This window comes from Podarcis tiliguerta (genome assembly GCF_965153285.1).
Source record: "Podarcis tiliguerta genome assembly, chromosome: 3".
Taxonomy (NCBI): domain Eukaryota; kingdom Metazoa; phylum Chordata; class Lepidosauria; order Squamata; family Lacertidae; genus Podarcis; species Podarcis tiliguerta.
Window position 1 is genome coordinate 56,981,915 of NC_139536.1, and position 19,627 is coordinate 57,001,541.

General features: G+C 41.9%; 1 protein-coding gene across 5 annotated transcripts in view; it reads right to left on the minus strand.

Annotated features, from left to right (window-relative positions):
- The window catches only part of GRM1 (glutamate metabotropic receptor 1), a 183,802-nt gene that overhangs the window by 107,243 nt on the left and 56,932 nt on the right, over window positions 1-19,627 (minus strand). For all 5 annotated transcript variants that reach the window (XM_083434795.1, XM_083434796.1, XM_083434797.1 and 2 more), the window contains one exon: window positions 16,715-16,964. In XM_083434795.1, coding sequence (XP_083290921.1) covers window positions 16,715-16,964 — 250 coding nt within the window. The remainder of the gene's footprint in view (window positions 1-16,714; window positions 16,965-19,627) is intronic.

The window sequence follows — 19,627 nt, forward strand, 5'->3', positions numbered from 1 at the left end:
ATGAATGATTGGTTCCTGGCACCAATATGTAAAATGCAACCATACATTTCCAAGCATTATCTAGTTTGGTCTTGTCATGTTTTCAGTACCCGATTCCCGCAGGCTTGGAAGCAAAGGGACCTCACTGCTGCCCTTGCAGTGATGCCATTTTAAAAATAAGCTACTAATCACAGAAGGATGTTCTTCAGGGAATATCTGGCAATATTTGACTAGCTAACTGGCCAGTGTCTTAATCCTAGTTCAAGCTATAAATGTGGGTGACTCTTGGTCACACCACTGTTGCTAATGAGGTCCACACTAACTTGGCCTAAATATATACAAGATGCATTTCTCACTGGGAGCCAAATTAGGAACAGCGTCCCATTTCTGTGCACTATTCCCTTTTTCCCTAGGCCAAAATTTCCTGTGAAATATTTCATAAGATTAGCATTGCTTATAATCAACAATACAATTCTTACTGCAAAAAAATATGCTTTACACAACACTCTATCCTTTATGACACTGCAGTGCATTCAGCATAAACTGGCTATGTAGAGCGATCTTGCACGTGTTAAGAAATAGCGATAGTCTGAAACTCTCTGCTCTAGGCACTGACACCGTCTTCATTTTTAGAACATTTTAATTGGTATCTGCATATATGGGATTTTTTTTTCTTGCTTGTATTCCCAAGCAAGAGAGGAAAATGGAAAAGAAGCGCTAATCCACTTTATAAATTAGCACATACACAATGCTGGAGAATTGCCTGCCTTTTATCATTTTGACATTGGCTTGGTAACACTTAAGAAAAACAAATCCTGTAACTGCATGCAATTAGCACCCAGTAAGAACCTTGTATACACAATCTCAATGTGTTGAAGAGCACCTTTTCATCCTCCACCCCACCCCATTCTGATGCAGCCAGCTAGTGGCTTATGTCAGCCAGTAATTATCTGAGTGCATCGCAAGTTGTTTCCTTCCCCAAAATACCCAAAAATTATACACTAGACTTTGCAGTCTTCTGGCTGGAGACAAAGGAGAAGAAAAGAAAAGCCAGATAAACAGGATAAACATAATGCTAAAAATGCTACTGGTTGGTTGAAACTGATGTTATAAGTCCCCAGTTCTATCAACTAGTATTTTTGGATTTTACTTATTAGCCCCCTCAGAGCCACTTCACACATTATACAGAAGCAAGTCCAGGTTTGCCACTACAGGTAAATGAATCAACCTGTGATATGGATTCTTGCTCTCTCTCTGTTAAACCTGCAAGACACAAATGCATGAAAATAGGAATTTGTTGCATGCACACACTGGATTCTTAGCACACACCTAACAATTGTGGTTTAAAAATGAAATGTGTTTTTCTGTAAATAATAATCATCATCATCATCACATTTCAGATCAAGTGTTTTCCTAAAGCCCCACTGCTAGAATCTTGACAATCTCATCATATTTTTCTCATTCTTTACACAGCAGCTAAACAATGTTTGAGACCCAGGACTGATTATGTGGTTTTTAAAGATGACCATATGCATCATACCGCTGCCCAGCAATTAAATAGCTGAAACAAAAGAATGGCCTAGGTGACTTGGCTATGTTCCTACCTACTTCAGTTAGGCAGGCAACCTGGTGTCCTTAAGATGTTGTTGGTCTCCAGCTCCCATTAACCCTTAGCCAGCATGGCTAAGAGCAGGGATGATAGGAGATGGAGTCCAGCAACATCTGTAGTCCAACAGATTTTCCATCCCTGAGTCAGACAGTGCATGGAACTGTAACTCAAAAACAACTAGAACTGCTATAATAAGTTGAGGGTCCACAACATGGAGAAAGCAGATTACTCTTAGACTTAGGAAACTGGCTGTTTTTTAACTAGGATACTAAAAGCAATCAAAATAGCTTGGAATTCCCACCCCTTTAGAGAAATGAGCTCCTGACTAATAAAACCGGGAAATAGCACCCTCATGCTCTAAGGAACAAAGGCTGATGTTTACATCCAAGAAAGCCTATCATCAGTGTCACTGTCTCCCTCCATTCAAGAGTAAACCTTTCTGGTTATTCCTCCCAGAGCTAGAACTCATCCAAGCAAACCTGATAAGTGTTAAATGAGTTTTCTTTTTTGAGAGAGGGAAGAAAGAATGTGATGACCTTTTGAAATCACACCAACAACAAAATAGGCATACTAGTAATAAACAATACAAATATGAACACTGGAAAACCACCACCACACAGTGTAGACAGTCCTGTACTAGATGCACAATGGCCACACTCAGTATAAGGCAGCTTTCTGTGTTCCTAACCAGTACAGGCGCATGGTGGGCAAGCACCCACTAACATCCTTGCAGCCACATTCTGGGCCAAATGAGGTTTTTTAACGACTCTTCAAAGGTAGAACCATGTAGAGCACATTGCAATAACCCACCCTGGTAAGAATTAGTGCATTTGTATTTCAAAAAACAACTGAACAATTTTTAAAGTTGCATTGTAATATAATACAGTGGTACCTCGGGTTAAGTACTTAATTCGTTCCAGAGGTGAGTTCTTAACTTGAAACTGTTCTTAACCTGAAGCACCACTTTAGCTAATGGGGCCTGCCGCTGCACTGCCAGAGCACGATTTCTGTTCTCATCCTGAAGCAAAGTTCTTAACCTGAAGCACTATTTCTGGGTTAGCGGAGTCTGTAACCTGAAGCGTATGTAACCTGAAGCGTATGTAACCTGAGGTACCATTGTACAGAGCTACTGCTGGGAACATCCAAATTCCAAACCCCTGGAGCCAAGATCATTTCCTAAAAAAGGTGTCTGCAGAATTTCAGCTGACTGCACTTATATAGGGTTGCCATACATACAGGAAAACCCAGACATGTCCTCTTTTGGGGGGTCAACATGCCCATCTGGGTGGATTTCTGCATTTTAAAGGAAATGTCTGTTTTTTGGGGGGTCCCTTGGGCTGTTCTGCACACCGCAGCTGCTGCCAGCCCAAGCTAAGGGAAAAGGCATGCGGGTGTGGCAGCAGCGGCCCCACACACTTCCTTCTCTGGCTCAGGCTGGCAGTGGCTCAGGCTGTCCTCTATTTTGCTGTTCAAGGTATGGCAACCCTAATTACAAGTTCAATGTTCCAACCATAGCATGTTGTTGGGAAAAGAACAGAGAAAAATAACACAACCCCAACCCTGATGGTATTCTAAGGCATTGAAAACTTTGGACACCTCCCTATACTTGTTAATCCTCTGTCTTTTTGTACTTATGTATCTCAGGAGCTGCTGTGTTTTTCAGGCAGTATGGAAATGGAAAGGAGCCACTATAGAGTTTCTTTGGCAATGTTGCAAAATGTGTTGAGGTAGGACTCTTGAATTGTCCTCTAAAATATATTGGATCATGTGGTGCACCTTCTCAGATTGTGCAGTTTACCATTCAGGGACAGGATAACTTGGACAGCCAGATGCTAAGGATTAACAACAGGGGCTCACTCCTCTTGTCCCACTCCTTTCCCCTGGGAAAAACTGCTCTTTAGTGCTCAGTCGGAGGAAAGAGCAATTCAGTTACCACCACGGATTGCTATTTGTTTTGATCTATTGCTTTCGGAAGAATCTGTTGTTCTGATCTTCCATTGGGAAGAAGTGGGGCAAGTGAAAAACTGCTTGGACCTGTGCTTTCTAGGCATAGCACAAGTGGACGCATGGATAAGCTCAGGGTATTAGAACACCATTAGAACTAGAAGACAAATAAAAGTATGAACATGAAATAATCTCTTTCTGACTCTTCAGAAGATACCACCTGGCTTTTCCCAAACCTTTCTCTACATGTAAGGGAGCTACGAAATGAAATACAAAGAACACCCAAATTCTACCCCAGAAACCAGATGTTGAATTTGCATTCCAAGCCCACATTTATGTATAACAAACACAAGCATTCGGCATAGCCTGCTAAATAGGTTCAGACAATTATTCAAGGATAATGATAAGACTTAGACTTTAGAGGTTGAAACATAAAGCTGGAGAAAGGTAAAGGTGTTCTGCAAATGCTCATTTTATGGCAAATAGCACTGTGTACTTTTGAAAAGCAGTGTTAAATGGATAGTGTACGCTAGCCCATCAGTTTATATTGAGAAGCATTTCTAAAGACAGCTGGTGCTACCCAAACAAGCTTGATTTCCAGTCCTTGAGACTGCACCCTCTCTTCCCTATAAATGTTGATTGTGGAATCACTGATGAGCAGCTGACAACTCTTGTCAATTTCTGAAATGAGTTCTCCCTTTCTTTAGGTAGCATATTGTCTTTCATTCAGGAAGTATGATAGACATTTCCATGATTTATTTGGGGGGATGGGAGAAAGTAAATGAAATAATAAATCAAGGTAGTCAGCATCCTCCGAGCTTTCATCACAGCTGAGATGGTAGTCTGTAAACATTGCCTGCTCAGAAGATGACACACTGATTGATAATCGTATAAAAGATTCCATGTGTGCTGTTGATAAGTGTTGGTGACAAAAATAACTGCAGAGGTGCCTCATCCTGTAAAATATTTACGCAGATGCTTGGCCTTGAATGACAGTACCCAACCCAATGAAGTCTAAGCAGGTGTGTCTTAATATATTCACATTCTTCCCATGCCCCCCCTTATTCCTCCTCATCGCCTATGGTTTGTTACCTCCCTACATAGGCGCCAGAGGCTGGACACCCACAATTTTTTGTGCATGTCATGGGCATGCTGACATCAGACACAAGCGTGCATGCAGCGTGCACAGCCCTGGGCACCCATGGGCCCTGGGCAAAGTCTCCCCAACCTTTCTGCCTCCACCACTGTCAAAATTCAAATGGCTATTAGTCACTGCTGCTTTATACTACCACCAGGATCAGAGGCAACATGCCTCTGAGTAAACATCACTGGGAAACAACAGACTGAGAAGACTATTGCCCTTAGGTCCTGCCTGCGGACTTCCCTGAGGCATTTTTGGATTGCCACTGGGGAAAAGGGGATGCTAAACTACATAGGCCTTGAGTCTTATCTAGCAGAGCTTCTCTTATGAAATGCAAGTTCTGTCAAACATCTTGGTGCAAATATGTTCATTTCCTTTCTTTTGGTGATTTGCATGTGGCAATCCTAAGTCAGCTGTAAATCAAATATGTGTATGTGTGTCTAGGTGCTAAATAAGCATCCTCTCTCACTCTAGTCCTGCACATTCCCCATTTGTCCCAGATTTATCCTTTTTTATCCTTTAAAAACAAACAGTTCCAACACTGGGTTGTTGTCAAAGATGTGCAACTAGGGGCAACTTAATGTGGATACACTAAGGTAGTAGAGTGGTCTCCAAAAATCAAATATCTGTGTAGGGATTTTTACTTTTTAAAGAGGGGAAACCTTTCATGTGCAAATCTCTTATACAAAAGCAATTGAATCCCTTTGGATTCTAGGATTAATGAAGCATTTGATTAATTGGACGTGGTTCTTTACTATGAATAACAGGTCGTCAACATCTGTAAGTGTCCCTTTGATAAAAAAGGTAAACAGTCTCATTGCAGGGTCAGTAATTACACAGAGCTTTAACATTTTAAAAACAAAGCCAAAAACCTTTCACCTCCAGTTTTTATATACAGGCAGACAGAAGATCCTGTCATGGTTTTCAAAACAAGTAGGTCATTACTACCATGCTCAGAAATATTTTACAGAATATAACCACACTTTGGTGTACTCCCCCTTCATTGTTTTATAGACTAGTTTTGATACAAAAAGAACATCAACAATACACTGAAGAATGGTGAGTTTTCAGTGATATCCCCCACTTAGGACTCCTTTTTTCCTTGTGGATCACTAATATCATGTAAGTGGCCCTAAAAATATTGGGATTTTAAATTATCTGCTCAGTTAGGTTTGGTGAGGTAGACCCAGTGCTTTAGGATCTATGTGACCAGCGGCATAACTAGGTGCTCGGGCGCCCAGGGCAGAGCAAATGCCCTGCACCTGGGGACAGGGTAAGCCCCTGGCCTGGGCAGAGCACGCCCTGCAAGAACCTCCATGGAGTCTGCAAGCCCCATGTTGCCATTTTGGGCAGTGCAGAGCCTGCAGGTGCCTGAGCCACCGTGTAACTCCCCAGGAGAGACGTGTAGTTCAGGCATGTGCAGGCCAGGCCCTGCGGTCACCCCCTTCAGTGATGACACCCAGGGCAGCCCGCACCCACCACACACCCCTTCCTACACCACCGTATGTGACTGAAACAGCACGTATGTGGCTGAAACAAAAAGACCTTGCACCAAATTAGCTGCAGCACAATCCTAACATAGGTGCAGTACGTCTCTCCTGCTGATCTCCTCAGCCTTTGTGATCCTGGATAAGGGGAGCCATGGCCATAGGGAGAAGAAAGTCATCATGGAAGATTATGACAAAGCTATTTACACCTTGCACCTTGCTCCCTCCCCTCCCCTCCCCTCCCATAACCTGATTCCTAGTCACTTGTCTACTGTGCATGCTGTTATTTAACACCAGATCGGTACAGGATAAGGGTGCTGATCTGGCATGCATTACCAAGTAGGGTAGGTGAGGTGGGGGCAGTTGATCTGACCTACCTGCACTGCACTTGAATAATCAATGCAGCATCAGCACAGGCTTCAGAGACTTGGAGGGGGGGCGGGGAGGAGTTGCTGAGGTCCGTAAAATTTCCATCTCTATCTCCAGAAAACCCTTTGGTGAGGGCCTGCACCTGGTCTTGTGCCATGGAGACAATAAACTAGGGTTACTCCTGATGCCCAGCAGCTTCTTTGGCAGAGTTGGTCTCTGTTGCAGTTGGAGGACCATGGGGGGGGGGGGGAAGTTCTGGGGGCTATTGACATCCATGCTGATGGTTAGCATTCCAGTTTAGGACTTTATGGTCTCCATGATAACCATTGAGTCTCATGATCTGTCCAGTAGGGCATATCATCAACTTGGCCTTTAGTCCTGGTGAAGTAAATGGGTTTGTGTGGACAGGCTGTCATGGTGAAATTTCACCCCTATCCCACAGGGATGGTGGACAGATTTGGATGGTCTGACCTGTGTTTTCCCCTCCAATGGGAGGTTACTTCAATGTACACTGACTGGGTCCATAAACTGTTTCAAATACTTTTGACCACACAAGTATTATTCTGTGAGCTTAAAGGACCTGACTCAAATATTCCTATTCATAGCATTTTTCTTACCAGAGATATTGCAATTGGAGGTGGCAAGTTTCTTGTGAATTCACTTTGAACCCTCCAAGCACATTTTGAGTTCATTTTATATTCACTGTAATTGTACTGATGAGTAGAATTCATTTGATATTCATTCAGCCCAACACGTTTATTTTTGTACTAAAGGTGTTCCGTTTTAAATTCACTGGATGCTAAACAGGAACACTTTTGGGAAGCTTATGGATCTTTGATGGGTTAGTGTCCTTAGAGGTATTTGCAGTCTTAAAAAAAGTATATGTTGCATGTATATTAAAGAGTACACATACATATTATGGACCTCTCTGTGAAACGCATCACACATAGGGTACTTTAGTTTTAAAGGAACCATAAGACTCTTTGTTGTTTTATGACACAGAAGGTTAGTGAAAGAGTAGAAGATTACATCTTCAAAAAGATGATTCTTACCTGTTTGGTATATTTCTTTGTATTCTCAACAGGTAAGATATTTGTATCCATCAATGCAATGACACAACCTACCATAATTCAATTTGCTGTACTGTACCCGTTTTGTTTTGACCAGCACTTCAATTTTAATTCAGATGTGCTATCATGTGTAAGATAAACACCTGCAGTCTGATCAGTAGTGTCTTGAAGGATAAATGTCTCCAGAACTCAATGCATATACCAGCTTTCCTTTGCCTGGTGCTTTCTAGGTGTTCTGGACAACATATCCCATAAGCCATTGGCCATGGTGGCTGGGGTTGAAATCTGTGCTTGTCACTGTGGCCTTGGAAAAGGCCTGAACTGTTCTTTCATTTTCATGGCCCCACTTAGGACACCTTGGGCCACAGATGAAGAAAACCAATGTTTAGCTTTTATTATGCAAAAGTTATGTGAAATACATGCATTAACATTCAGAGTAGACATTCGCATATTAGCTATTCAGGAACATAGTGTACCTTTGGCATCCTATGCCAAAAAGTAAGTCCTATGGAGGAGATCCAGGCCAACCTAGTAATATTTCTTCATAAGTTTTATTTTTCCTAGGATGCACTTTTGTATGCATTCATGGGCGTGAGAGAGAGAGAGAGAGAGAGAGAGCGAGAGAGAGAAAGAAAGAAAGAAAGAAAGAGATGCTTTTAGTACATCTCTAATCTGCTTTCTTCCCTGTGTCCTCTACACCTCCAAGAAAGTCAGCGACAATATGATTATCTGCCTTCTTATTAATTATGTTTCCATGGTACATTCAAAACTAGAATTAAATGTTTTAAAAGCAAGCCTTGTCTTTTTTTTTCTTTTTTTTTTTGCAAGGGGGAGCATTTGCTTTAAGGGCAGACTCTTTTCCCACTTATTTTCTCAAGGTTTGTTTGTTTGGGATTGTTTTTTGGGGGGGGTTGCCAATGTGAGGCAGAATAATATCTTTATCGTTTAATATACTCCATTATGCTTTTTTGACAGTTCTTTGTGGGGTGGGCAGGTCTGACACAGAGCTCAGACCACAAAGCTTATATGGAAGTTATTGAACCCTTTTGTACGTCAGCCTCTTAGATGTCATAGTACTGAAACTATTCAGCTGGCTTGTAGTACTGAACTGATCAGGGAGGCTGACAGTGGTTCATAAATGGGACTCTTCAATGCAAGAGAGCCAAGATGAATTGGATGTACTGAGCTAACTCTATTAGATCCTGCATCTTCTTTGGAAACCGTTACCTTTGCAATCAAGACACAGAAGGAATTCAGCAATTGCAACCCCTTTCTCCCCATACACCCTTTAACCCAGTGGTCAAAGAGGATGGGAATTGTATACCAGGACAGCCCCGATTTGGGAAAGGCTCATTTAAGCAAAAGATGGCTCAGTTACTGCATCTCAGATAATATGCTGCAACTATAACACCCATACATAAACCACAGCAAAATTACAGAAACACGCGAGATGCTGGATCTCCTTTCATGCTTACAGTACAAGGAGGAGGAAGATGCTGATGGGCAAATTGGGACTCCTTCCCATGTCCCATCTCCTTGAGAAAATGGTAAGGAAATAAATAAAGCCAGTATAGGCCAGGCAAGTCTGTGTTTTGCAGGAACTGTAGCAGGACATCTCAACCTGAAATCTATCAAGCCAAGTACAGTCCATCAGCCATGTATTGTGGACTGCTCAATATTACGCTGCCGCCATTTTGAAGACCCAGAGTGGCAGAGAGAAACATGAGGTTTGTGGACTGCCAATCACATGTGGTAGGGAAGCTGCTCTTGGCTTGCCAAGCCACAGGTTGGGAAGCTTACTAAACTCTGCACTCTCCACACAGTGGATCCCGCTATCACAAAGAATATCTTTCTCTACCATAAGCTTCAGAAAAATATAACCCCATATTTTATACAATTTTAAAAGTCTATGTAGGAGAGACACAAATATGATGTTTGGGTTTTTTTTACTGATTAGCAAAAAGAAAAAAGAAAAAACCTGATGGATGTTCCCCTTGGTTCTTTGACTTGGCAAAATCAGATGCAAATGTATTGAAGCCATAAAGAGCTCATCTCTTTTTATATGACGATGCTTTCATAGAGACATATTTTCTTGAGCTATATTCCCCAGCCTTGCAGCATTCATTTAACATATTAACTGTTGCATGCAGAATCAGCCACCTACTAATATGGTAATTTTCTACACAAGCACACTTGTGCTAATATTTTCATGACTTAAAAAAAAGTATGGTGATAAACCTCTGCTGAAATCTCACATGAAACCATCGTCTCTTTGTTTCATTTTGTCAAAATACAGCAGAGTGATCCCACATTACACAGGGATATTACTGCCAAAAGTGTGCATGTCACATAAAGGAGATTAAGAGGAGGTTTAGAGCTAGGAAACCTCTCTCTTCATTAATGCATTGCTAATTATCTTCTGCACCCAGAGCACAAAGGATAGGGGAGACCATTGCGGCAAAGCTCGCAGTCCTTTCTGTAAACTGCTGGCTAGGTGCGTGACCACAGCACGGCCCTTTGCTCCTAAGAAAATGTGACTAAATTGGTTGTACAATGTAGATGGATACTCTCAACACAGTCCAATATCCAGTGTCAGTAGAAATTATTCTATAATACCCTATTAGATTAGTTGTGTTAAAATCAATAGGACCTACTTCCATGTAACAACCATAATTTAGTGACTCCAAGTTATTGCATCTGCTGTCCTCTTTCCTTCTGTATGTAGGAGAACAGGAATGAAGAGGCAATTAAAAAACAGAGCAATTCCTGGGCATGGAGCCTGTTCCATTGGAGAACTTGATAGAAGACCACTGCACAAACAAGACTTTGGATCAGGCCCAATGTGGTCAGGGAGTCAGTTTTCATTGGATGTATCAGATAATGGATCTGCAAATTAGGATATTTAAATCAAATTTGTATCCGTAGATTTGTATCTGAATGTCTTTTGATGGGAAGATTCGAAATCCTTAGACCAGATCTTTAGCTGATCTCAGTTAGAGCTGCACTATTGACATTATGCTATTCATTATATTCCCCATTGTTATAATGACTCTGCATAGATAGGATAATTAGAAGAAGAGTTGGATTTGATATCCATATCCTGGCTTTCACTCCCCTTCAGGAGTCTCAAAGCAGCTAACATTCTCCTTTCCCTTCCTCTCCCACAACAAACACTCTGTGAGGTGAGTGAGGCTGAGAGACTTCAGAGAAGTGTGACAGGCCCAAGGTCACCCAGCAGCTGCATGTGGAGGAGTGGGGACGTGAACCCGGTTCCTCAGGTTACGAGACTACCACTGTTAACCACTACACCACACTGGCTCTCCAATTATAGATGTAAAACCTGAAAAAAATGACTGTCTATGTTTTTCAATTCATGTTTCTATGAAGCTCTAATAAATGGCATTTCACATGCAGCAATGAAAAATAAATACATACAAAAACCATTAAAAAATGCAACCATCCCTTGGTTGAATGCAAGAGAGAGTCAATGACACCCCCCCCCCCAAATTTACCTTTACCTTTTTTTAACTAGATCTGTTTCCATAGCCACCCCTTTGTTTTCCTTGCAGTTCCTCAAAGTATTCAACAGTGAAACTTTATTCAGTGCAAAATATTTCACATTCACCCTACTTACTATGAGCTTCCAGAGTTCATTTTACAGTGTGCAGAGTGCAACATAGCTTGCCAGAAGGGTTTTTAAAGAAACAACCCCCACCCCAAACAACACAGCTCTTACACGCCACCCATGTTATCTTATTATCTAAATCAAACATACGAAAAGGGTTATCTTATAGTGAAAATGAGCTTCCCCTGCCAGCAACAACAGTGTTTTGCATACTTTTATCAGCCTTACCAGGCTCCAAGGGTCTTATTGCAATGAGGGTCTTATTCCTAATACTAACCTGGTTGGGGTTTTATTCCAGTAAGCTTACATCCAGATCAGAAACAGATATACATTATCATGTTTCTTTTTTAATTACTCAGAGATCAAGAGTATAATTCTTACAGCCATATAAATGAAAGTGTTAAATACTTAACCTTTAAGGAGTGTCTAGAGCTCAGTAGTACTGCCTATTCTTTGACCACAGAAAACCTCAGATTCAACTCCTGACATTTCCAGTTAAAAGGAATCCCAAGCATCTAGAAAAGACCTCTGCTCCCAAGCTATGGAGAGCTGCTGCCACAGGTGGTACGGTGCTAGATGGACCAATGATCTGACTGAATATATGAGGCAGATTGTCATGCTCAACCTCTATACATAATGCAACATGGTGAAGAATAGATAAGCTGCTCTGTTACATTTTTCATTGCCTGCTGTTCAGGAAAAACAAAACAAGGTAGACAAGCTTGAGCATGTGGCTTGGCCTGGGAATCTATAATACAAGTGACCTGGGCACACAGAGAGCCGCTTTAAAGGGAAATGTTATCCACAGCAGAAAGTCTGCTGGTCCAGAAGAAGGAAAATATTTAGAAGGATTCTTTTGGTTTCTCCCTTCCTAACATCAGAGGGAATTTTAAATCAAGGGGAAAGAGAAAGCTGGAACTTAAAATCTTTGGAGTCAGGTGAACTACATCCAGGAGACACACCCAACTCATTTACTCTCATCTAGCCCAGTCTTCGGGTGTTTTCTGGAAAAGAGTTTAATTAAGGAAATTTTATAAGGTGTGGAACAGGTTTAATTTATGCTTGCTTTGCATAAAGTCGGGGCAAGACCTTAAATCCATGTCAAGGGAGGAAACTGGCACAGTGGCGTAGCGTGGGGGGTGCAGGGGGGGCCGGCCGCACCGGGCTCAACATCTGGGCATTAGGGTTAGGGGGCGCAAATCCATGGGTTAGGGGGCGCAAATCCACGGGTTAGGGGGTGCAAATTACTTGCTTTGCCCCGGGTGCTGACAACCCACGCTACGCCACTGAACTGGCATTCTAACTCAGCAGAGCACATCTGAGGCATCTGATCAAAGATCTGTATTTTAAAATAAGCTTAAAAATATATTTTCAGATGCTTGCTCCAGGCTAGGCAGTAAAAGCTGCTGAGACTTTTTGTTTATTCTCCTGAACAGGGCCCCTCATTGATTTGTTGCAGTACCTCAAAGTTGTAAAAAAAGGAGCAAAAGCTGGGAGCAAAAGGTCATACGAATTACAGAATACAATCCAAGCTGCAAAAACACTAATTAGAGTTGGTAAATAGTGCCTCCCATCAAACATCTTCCCAAGGTTTAAGGTATCCTGAGAAGGTTAAAAGGCAAAGAGCTAATAGCAACAACAGCTGGCGGGGGGGGTGTAAATTGAAGGGGTTGCTTTAGAAACTTGTTTTTTACTAAGTTCTTCCCTTCTAAAAATCAATCTATGTTATATATATATATGTACTGACTTTAATGTAACTATACAAAGAATGTAGAAAGTAAGAGATGTTAGATTCTTATGTTAGATTCTTATTTCATTGATGGTGTGTGAGAAGGTGAACCCAAGACCTCTGTTTATATGACAAAATTTGAAACCATGGGCCATCTGTTTTAGCCATTTGCCCCTGTTGCCAGAAGGGCAGAAGGGCAGAAGGGCAGAAGAGCAAAGAGCAAAGGGTAATCTGGTAATTAAGATGCCTTGTCAAGGCAAATGTAAGATATATGATAGAAGGAAATATAGCTCTTTGTCTCCCATAAAAGGTAATAGGAAATGGGTGTATCTTTTATGATTGGTTCTAGCAAACAGCCAATAGGAATTTCAACCAGGCTGATTGGACAGAGGCAGCCAAAGGAGGAGTAAGGAGGCTGGGCTGAGGGAATATAAGTGCTCGTCACCAGGGCTGGGGTGTGCAGAGCTTTTGGTAAATATACCACTGTGCCAATCATTTATTTGTCTGACAAATAAATTATTATTTTAATTTCTCTATTGCTGCGTTGAATATTTCATTCCAGCTAAGCGTTAACCACAAGCAGGGTGCTACACATCTACTATAAAAACAAATAAGATCATCACACAGAGAACTGCTATTAAGGAGTGAACTGATACTGTTAAAATAATCGTAACTGACAATATGTTTAGCTATTATAACGTCAGAAGAGACACTGGTTTAAGTAACTGAAGCAGCAAACGCCATGTGGACGAAGGGGTGCACTGGAGCAAATATCCACTTATTTTTATCTATTTAGCTCTATTCTTTATTACAGTTTTGTGCACCTTTTAATTTCATGAGAATGTTTTGCTTTAATAAAATGAAGGCATAAGAGATTGGGGGGGGGGGGTGCAATTGCCCTCAAGGTATGTGACTTTCAAATACAAAATGGATGACTTATTAACAGACAAAGCTGTGGGAACAAGTTTGTCCAGAGATGAACCTTGTTTTGAGGTTGCTCTCCACCCACACGTCTTCATACATTTTGGTATCAAATAGTGTCTTTGCCAACTGAAACAAAATCTTCAGAGCTTCCAGTCATGATCAGTCTCTTTTTTTGACAGCTCAGTCCACAACACTTCACTACAATGAAACCTCATCTAGGGCCATAAGAGACAAATGACTGAATCAGTGACAGGATTTAATCCCTCAGGCAACAGGAGGAGGAACAGCTACCTATCACAGCTATTTAAAATCTGATAGGAAGACATGAATGAAGGCAATTTAACAAGTTTTACTGTCTCCTGTTGGGGCAAGTTGCCAGAGTCATAACACTTTTTAATCATTATCAGTGTAACTGTGTCACCTGTGTCTATCACCATGAGGAATCATCCAAAAATACTACCAAAGCTGTCTCAATTTCATGTTGGGCCTGAAGCAAGACTAGTAGGAGCCTTGTATGTATGCAACTGAAAGCCCTTCTTGGCATTAACTTATCCAGAAACGCAAAAACACAGAACTTCTCTTCCACAAAGAGATGTGATCTCACCTTATGTATTTGAAACTTTCTTGATTAAATGTAGGCTTGCCATATGTCAGAAGAATTCCTAACATGTCCTGGTTTTTGGATGTAAAAATGGCTTTAGGGGGGATTTTTGCTGCATCAGTAAAGGTCAGGAAAAACCTGGATGTATGGCAATTGAAAAAGCAACAGAAACAGCTCAAAAAAGCTTAAAATCACTGCGGATGTCAGGAATTTTACTTATTGAAATATGGCAACCCTATGCTACTCAATACTTTCTACAGTTGTTGATTTGACTAACATGAAAATTGCCGCACATCAATTAAACTGTATGAGGAATAGAATCTGTAAAGTCTGAAGACTGGTTGCAATTATTGCATGCGGTGATATCTGCAAGAGCACCTCTGACACTACACACATGACCTCTACTGAAGACCATGACAGCTCCTCTGTAAGTAACACTAGAGCATATGTTGGGATGCAGCAACTGAAGGCAGACACAGTGCTATCCGTGACAACCTGAAGATGTAAGGATTATTACCTGCATTCAAAGGACTGCGGGGGGAGGGTGACTTTGTGACATGGCTGCAACTGTCACTTGGTTCTCCAAACAAGGACACATTTTTGGCCTGGTTTTTACTTTGTGAAATCTGGCAGCAAACACCAGGAGAAAACGTTAGCAACCCCTGGTGCTGTGTTGTTGTTGATGCTTAAAATACAACTTTGACATTTTTATACAACAATGTAAAGTATAACATGATCCCTGCAACTTTATTTAAAATGGGCTGTAACCAACACAGGATGACCAGAAGTCCACGCATGCAACAGGACTTCCCCTATCTCTCTTCCTCCCTGTAGTCTCCTGTTTGCTCCCAAAATCTGTTCCTGAGGGTTAGGTGTATTCACTCTGTGAAGAGGGTTTGATTGTTAAATCACTCAGGGGAATAGGGGCCTTCTAACAATTGTCAGCATCCTTAACAGATTACAACTCCCAGAATTCTTTAGGGGAAGCCATGACTGTTTACAGTGACATCATAGTGCTTTAAATCTGTGGTGTAAATGTGGCCAATATCCTCCTCCCAGTGGGCATGTTAGCAGAGTGTGGAAGAAGGGAATTCAGATTAGGAATCATATCGGGGAAAGAGTTAAACACTCATCCTCCAGCATTGCCGCTCTGATCAAATTAAGTATCCTCTCAAAGAGTCTTGAAAACTTATCACAATCTCTGCCATGAAATATTTATTTTGGTCCTTAGTCAAAGTAATACTTTGCAAATATGTAATTAAAAAACTGTTCCTGTGGGCAAAATACTCCAACATATTAATTTGGGGCCAGGGTATGCTACTCTGCAGAGCCTTTGCTGTAAAGCACCAGTTGAGAAGCCTTCATAAAAGTGATATATGAAATGTAACAAGGCATTTAAAATTAAGTAATTGGATACATCTGGTATGGGGCAGTGAGATGTGCAGAACAAGAGCAAAGTGGGAAACTAATATTCTGGATTGCCATAAAATTATTATTATGCCCCGCTGCAAGTTAAAGCTCAAGCCATGTTTGTTAGATTGGGGTGTTTTTCCTCCTTTTGGTCAGTTAACCACCCTATAACTCCGACCATCCCTGAATGTTGGCCAAGCTGGTTGGAGTCCAAGCTGAACTGGAATCCAACAACATCTGGAGGGCACCACATCCCTCAATTTATATTCCAGTGAGTACTTGTGAATCTAAACTATTAGAGTTCTATTGTAGGGGAAAGGCAGAAGATAAGTTTCCTAAGTGATAATTAAATAAACAATGCAAACCATTTTGAGACTTGCAAAGAGAAATACTTATGTCAATAGTTTGCTTTATTTTTTAACTAGCTTCACTGTCCCTTAAATCTGAAGGACCATCTTGCCCTGAGCGAAGCGGAGTAGAAAGAGGCTTGGAAAAGTGTCACCATCCAGTTTCCATAGTGGCCCATTCCCTCAGCTGCCACCACAGAGGCCTCTGAAGGTCCATCTTGCCCTGAGGGGAGGAGTGAGTAGGCAGGAGCAGCTTTTTCTAAACCAACAAGTTTTCCTATCCATTCTATTGTATTTTTAAATACATGGCGTTGTAATAGCCTTATGTAAATCACTTTGTGAGTTCTGGCTGAAAAGTAGTATATAAAGGCAATAAGTAAATAAATGCCCATGCTTAGAATAATCAGCTGCTGTGACTTGTCTCCAGACAGATATGTTCTTATCCCAATACACCAGTAAACATGACTGAAATAACCTACCTCCCAATCAAGAGGAGCTCCCCAAGCACTCCCAGACGTTTCATAGCCATAAGTATTCCCCTGACGGTCATGCCTTCACAGAAACAAACCACAACTCTGGCCTTTGGCAACCTGTCACGGAGCTTCTGAAGCAGCTTTTCGAAGCTCTTTTCACCTGCGTTGCTGTAGATCTTGTCCGAATGAGCAATACAAAGACCTTCTTGAGCAGCCAGCTCTTTGAAGGCTTCCATGCCACTCTCCCCATAGTTTCCTAGACAAAATAAATAAATAAATGGGTTATTATTACTATTGTGATTCCAGGGTTCACACCAGCGGCATCTGAAAGCTTACTGAATTAACAGACACAGTAAACTGAAATAGTACAGCTGCTTTCTCCCGTTGTAAATCTTGGCTACTTAAATCACATAAGTATCTTAAACCACTGCCTTTCCTTTATTGGTTATTTGGGGGGAAATTAACGCATAGAAACTTCACTCTCAAATTGTGATGTTAAAATGCTATCAATATCCAAGCCAGGTGAATAAGTCTGTACAACCAAACCAATCCCTGTGGGGCAACAGGGTCCAAGCATAATAAAGATGATGTATACTTCATTTTGTCGTTCCTTTACTATCTAGCCAAAAAAGCAACAGTGATTTACATAATGAGTATTTCTAGCAAGAAAAACATACTTGACTTAGAGAGGCTGACTTTCCCTTGTCAATAGATACTGGAAAGCAGCAAGCATTTGGAAAAAAGGCAAAGGGAGGAAAGCGGTGCAGAGGTTAACCAAGAAAGCAAGGATTTCACCGTCTCTGGGGGCTTGTTACTGCCAAAGACAGAGGAGACAGAAATCAATGGTGCTGTCAGCTTGTTAGGGCACAAAGAATAAGCAATGAACCAAGACCGCCAGTGTTCAGATGGGCAAGGTACCATTTTCTCTCTCTTTCCAACTGCAGCAATAAGAATATAATTCAGAGCAGCCCTCCATTGGTTCAGAGCTCACAGGTGGCTTAGCTATGCTTTTTGTGTTCTGCCCTTTAGGAGTCTTCATTTGTTGCACAGAGAGAAGATAGCCACCTTCACATATCTAAAGAGCTGTCACATGGAAGATGGAGAAAGATTGTTTTCTCTGGCTCTGGAGAGTAGGACCCGAACCAAAGGCTTCAAGTTACAATTCTATTATTCTAATACCAACTGCTGGTGTTTTGAAAGCCCTTCCTCTTGAGAAGTACTGTTACTCATAAGGAGTTGTTATTATTACTACTGAACCACATGGTGACTTTGGGCTCTCAGTTGTGCACTTTGTCATGGGTTTACAACTTGAATCTTTGGGGATCCATGCCCTTGAAGATTGCTGGCAGTGGTGGCTCCACCTTTCCCATGGACTCCACCAGGAGCTCATCTATTGACCTTCCAACTGGAAGCCACACAAATGGCACCTCTGGAAGGACCCTGCAAAGTTCCCCCTGAACGTTCAGGGCTGGCAATGAGGTGGAGATGCCTGCTCCCCCAAGTCTTCAGTCAGTCAGTGGGAGGTCCAATTCATCCTCTGAGGAGCTGGTCTCCAGGTTAAAGCTGGGCATGACATAGACACATTTTTAGAATGTAGCAGACTAAAGATCCCCTGGCTTTACAAGCCTCAGCCATATTATATGGATGATACTATTTCTATTTAAAGTGTCCATGTGTCATGGAAAGGTGGAGGGGGGGGACTGGCAGGAGGTCTGGAGTTGGCCTTTTCTCTTAAATTTTATATAAAACTTCTATTGACTGTAATGGGAGCAAATTCAGGTCAGGACAGAGCACTTTAAAAAATATTCCCTGAAGAGATCTTTTTTATTGAAAAACTCAAGCAGTGCTATTAATTGTGTGTGACAGCCAAGAACATTTGTTTGCTATGAGGAAGTTTCCTCTGATCTTTACCTATGCAACTGATAGCAACTGAAGTGGAGAACACAGAAGACTGTATATATTAAGAGTATATTTGCGGGAGAAAGTCTAAGGACAAAAAGACGCAAACAGGCCTGGTTTCTTGGATCAAGGAATCAGAAACTGAAAAGAACCAAACCAGGGTAGTCCTGACTTTTTGTTCCATTTACAGTTCAACGTATTCTCTGTATGAGCCTTTACAGCATTTTGAGGCTTACAATAGCACATGGATCCTAAGAACAGAAGAAGGGCAACGGCCCATCTAGTCCAGTATCCTGTTCTCACAGTGGCCAACCAGATGCCTATGGGAAGACTAAGTAGGGCAGTTAATATTCAGAGGCATAGAATATTTGACATTTACAGTAGGAGGTGCTAGTCAAAGTGGATGTGCCAATATACCTTAGGGTGTGCGGACTATTGACCTGAATCATGCAATTTATGTGTTCTATATATGGCATCTGTCCTGAACCCTTGTCCTACCTGGTGGCAAGTCAGTATGTCAAGTCCCCAGTCCAGGGTCAAGCCACAAGTCCAAAATCCAAACCAAAGCAGTCCCACAGAAATCCTGGACCATCCAAACTAAGGTCCATCAACATGGGCACTTAAGCAGACCCAGGACCTCAGCTCTGCTGCCCTTTTATAATTTGCATGCTGACTGCAGCATCTGGGCTTGATGAGGCATCTGACCCTCACCTGTTCCAGCTGAGGAATTACACACCTCCTCCCAGAGCTAGCAAGTTCCACCTGGCCAGCTAGGGAGCTGGGCTGTGGGCCCTTGCCTGCCTCAACCTCCTGGAGCACCCCACGGCGTCCTGCTGCTCTGGTTCCTGTGTACTGACTCCCATCCCCACGACGTCCTCCATAACCCTGTGAGTACTTCCTACACCAACCTCTCCTTCCCCATCCCCAGCTTGCCGTGGTGTGTCCCAGGCCAAGCAACACACCTTCCCAGGATTCTCCTCCTTCTCCCTGTTGTCCTGCCAGATCACGACACATAGATAA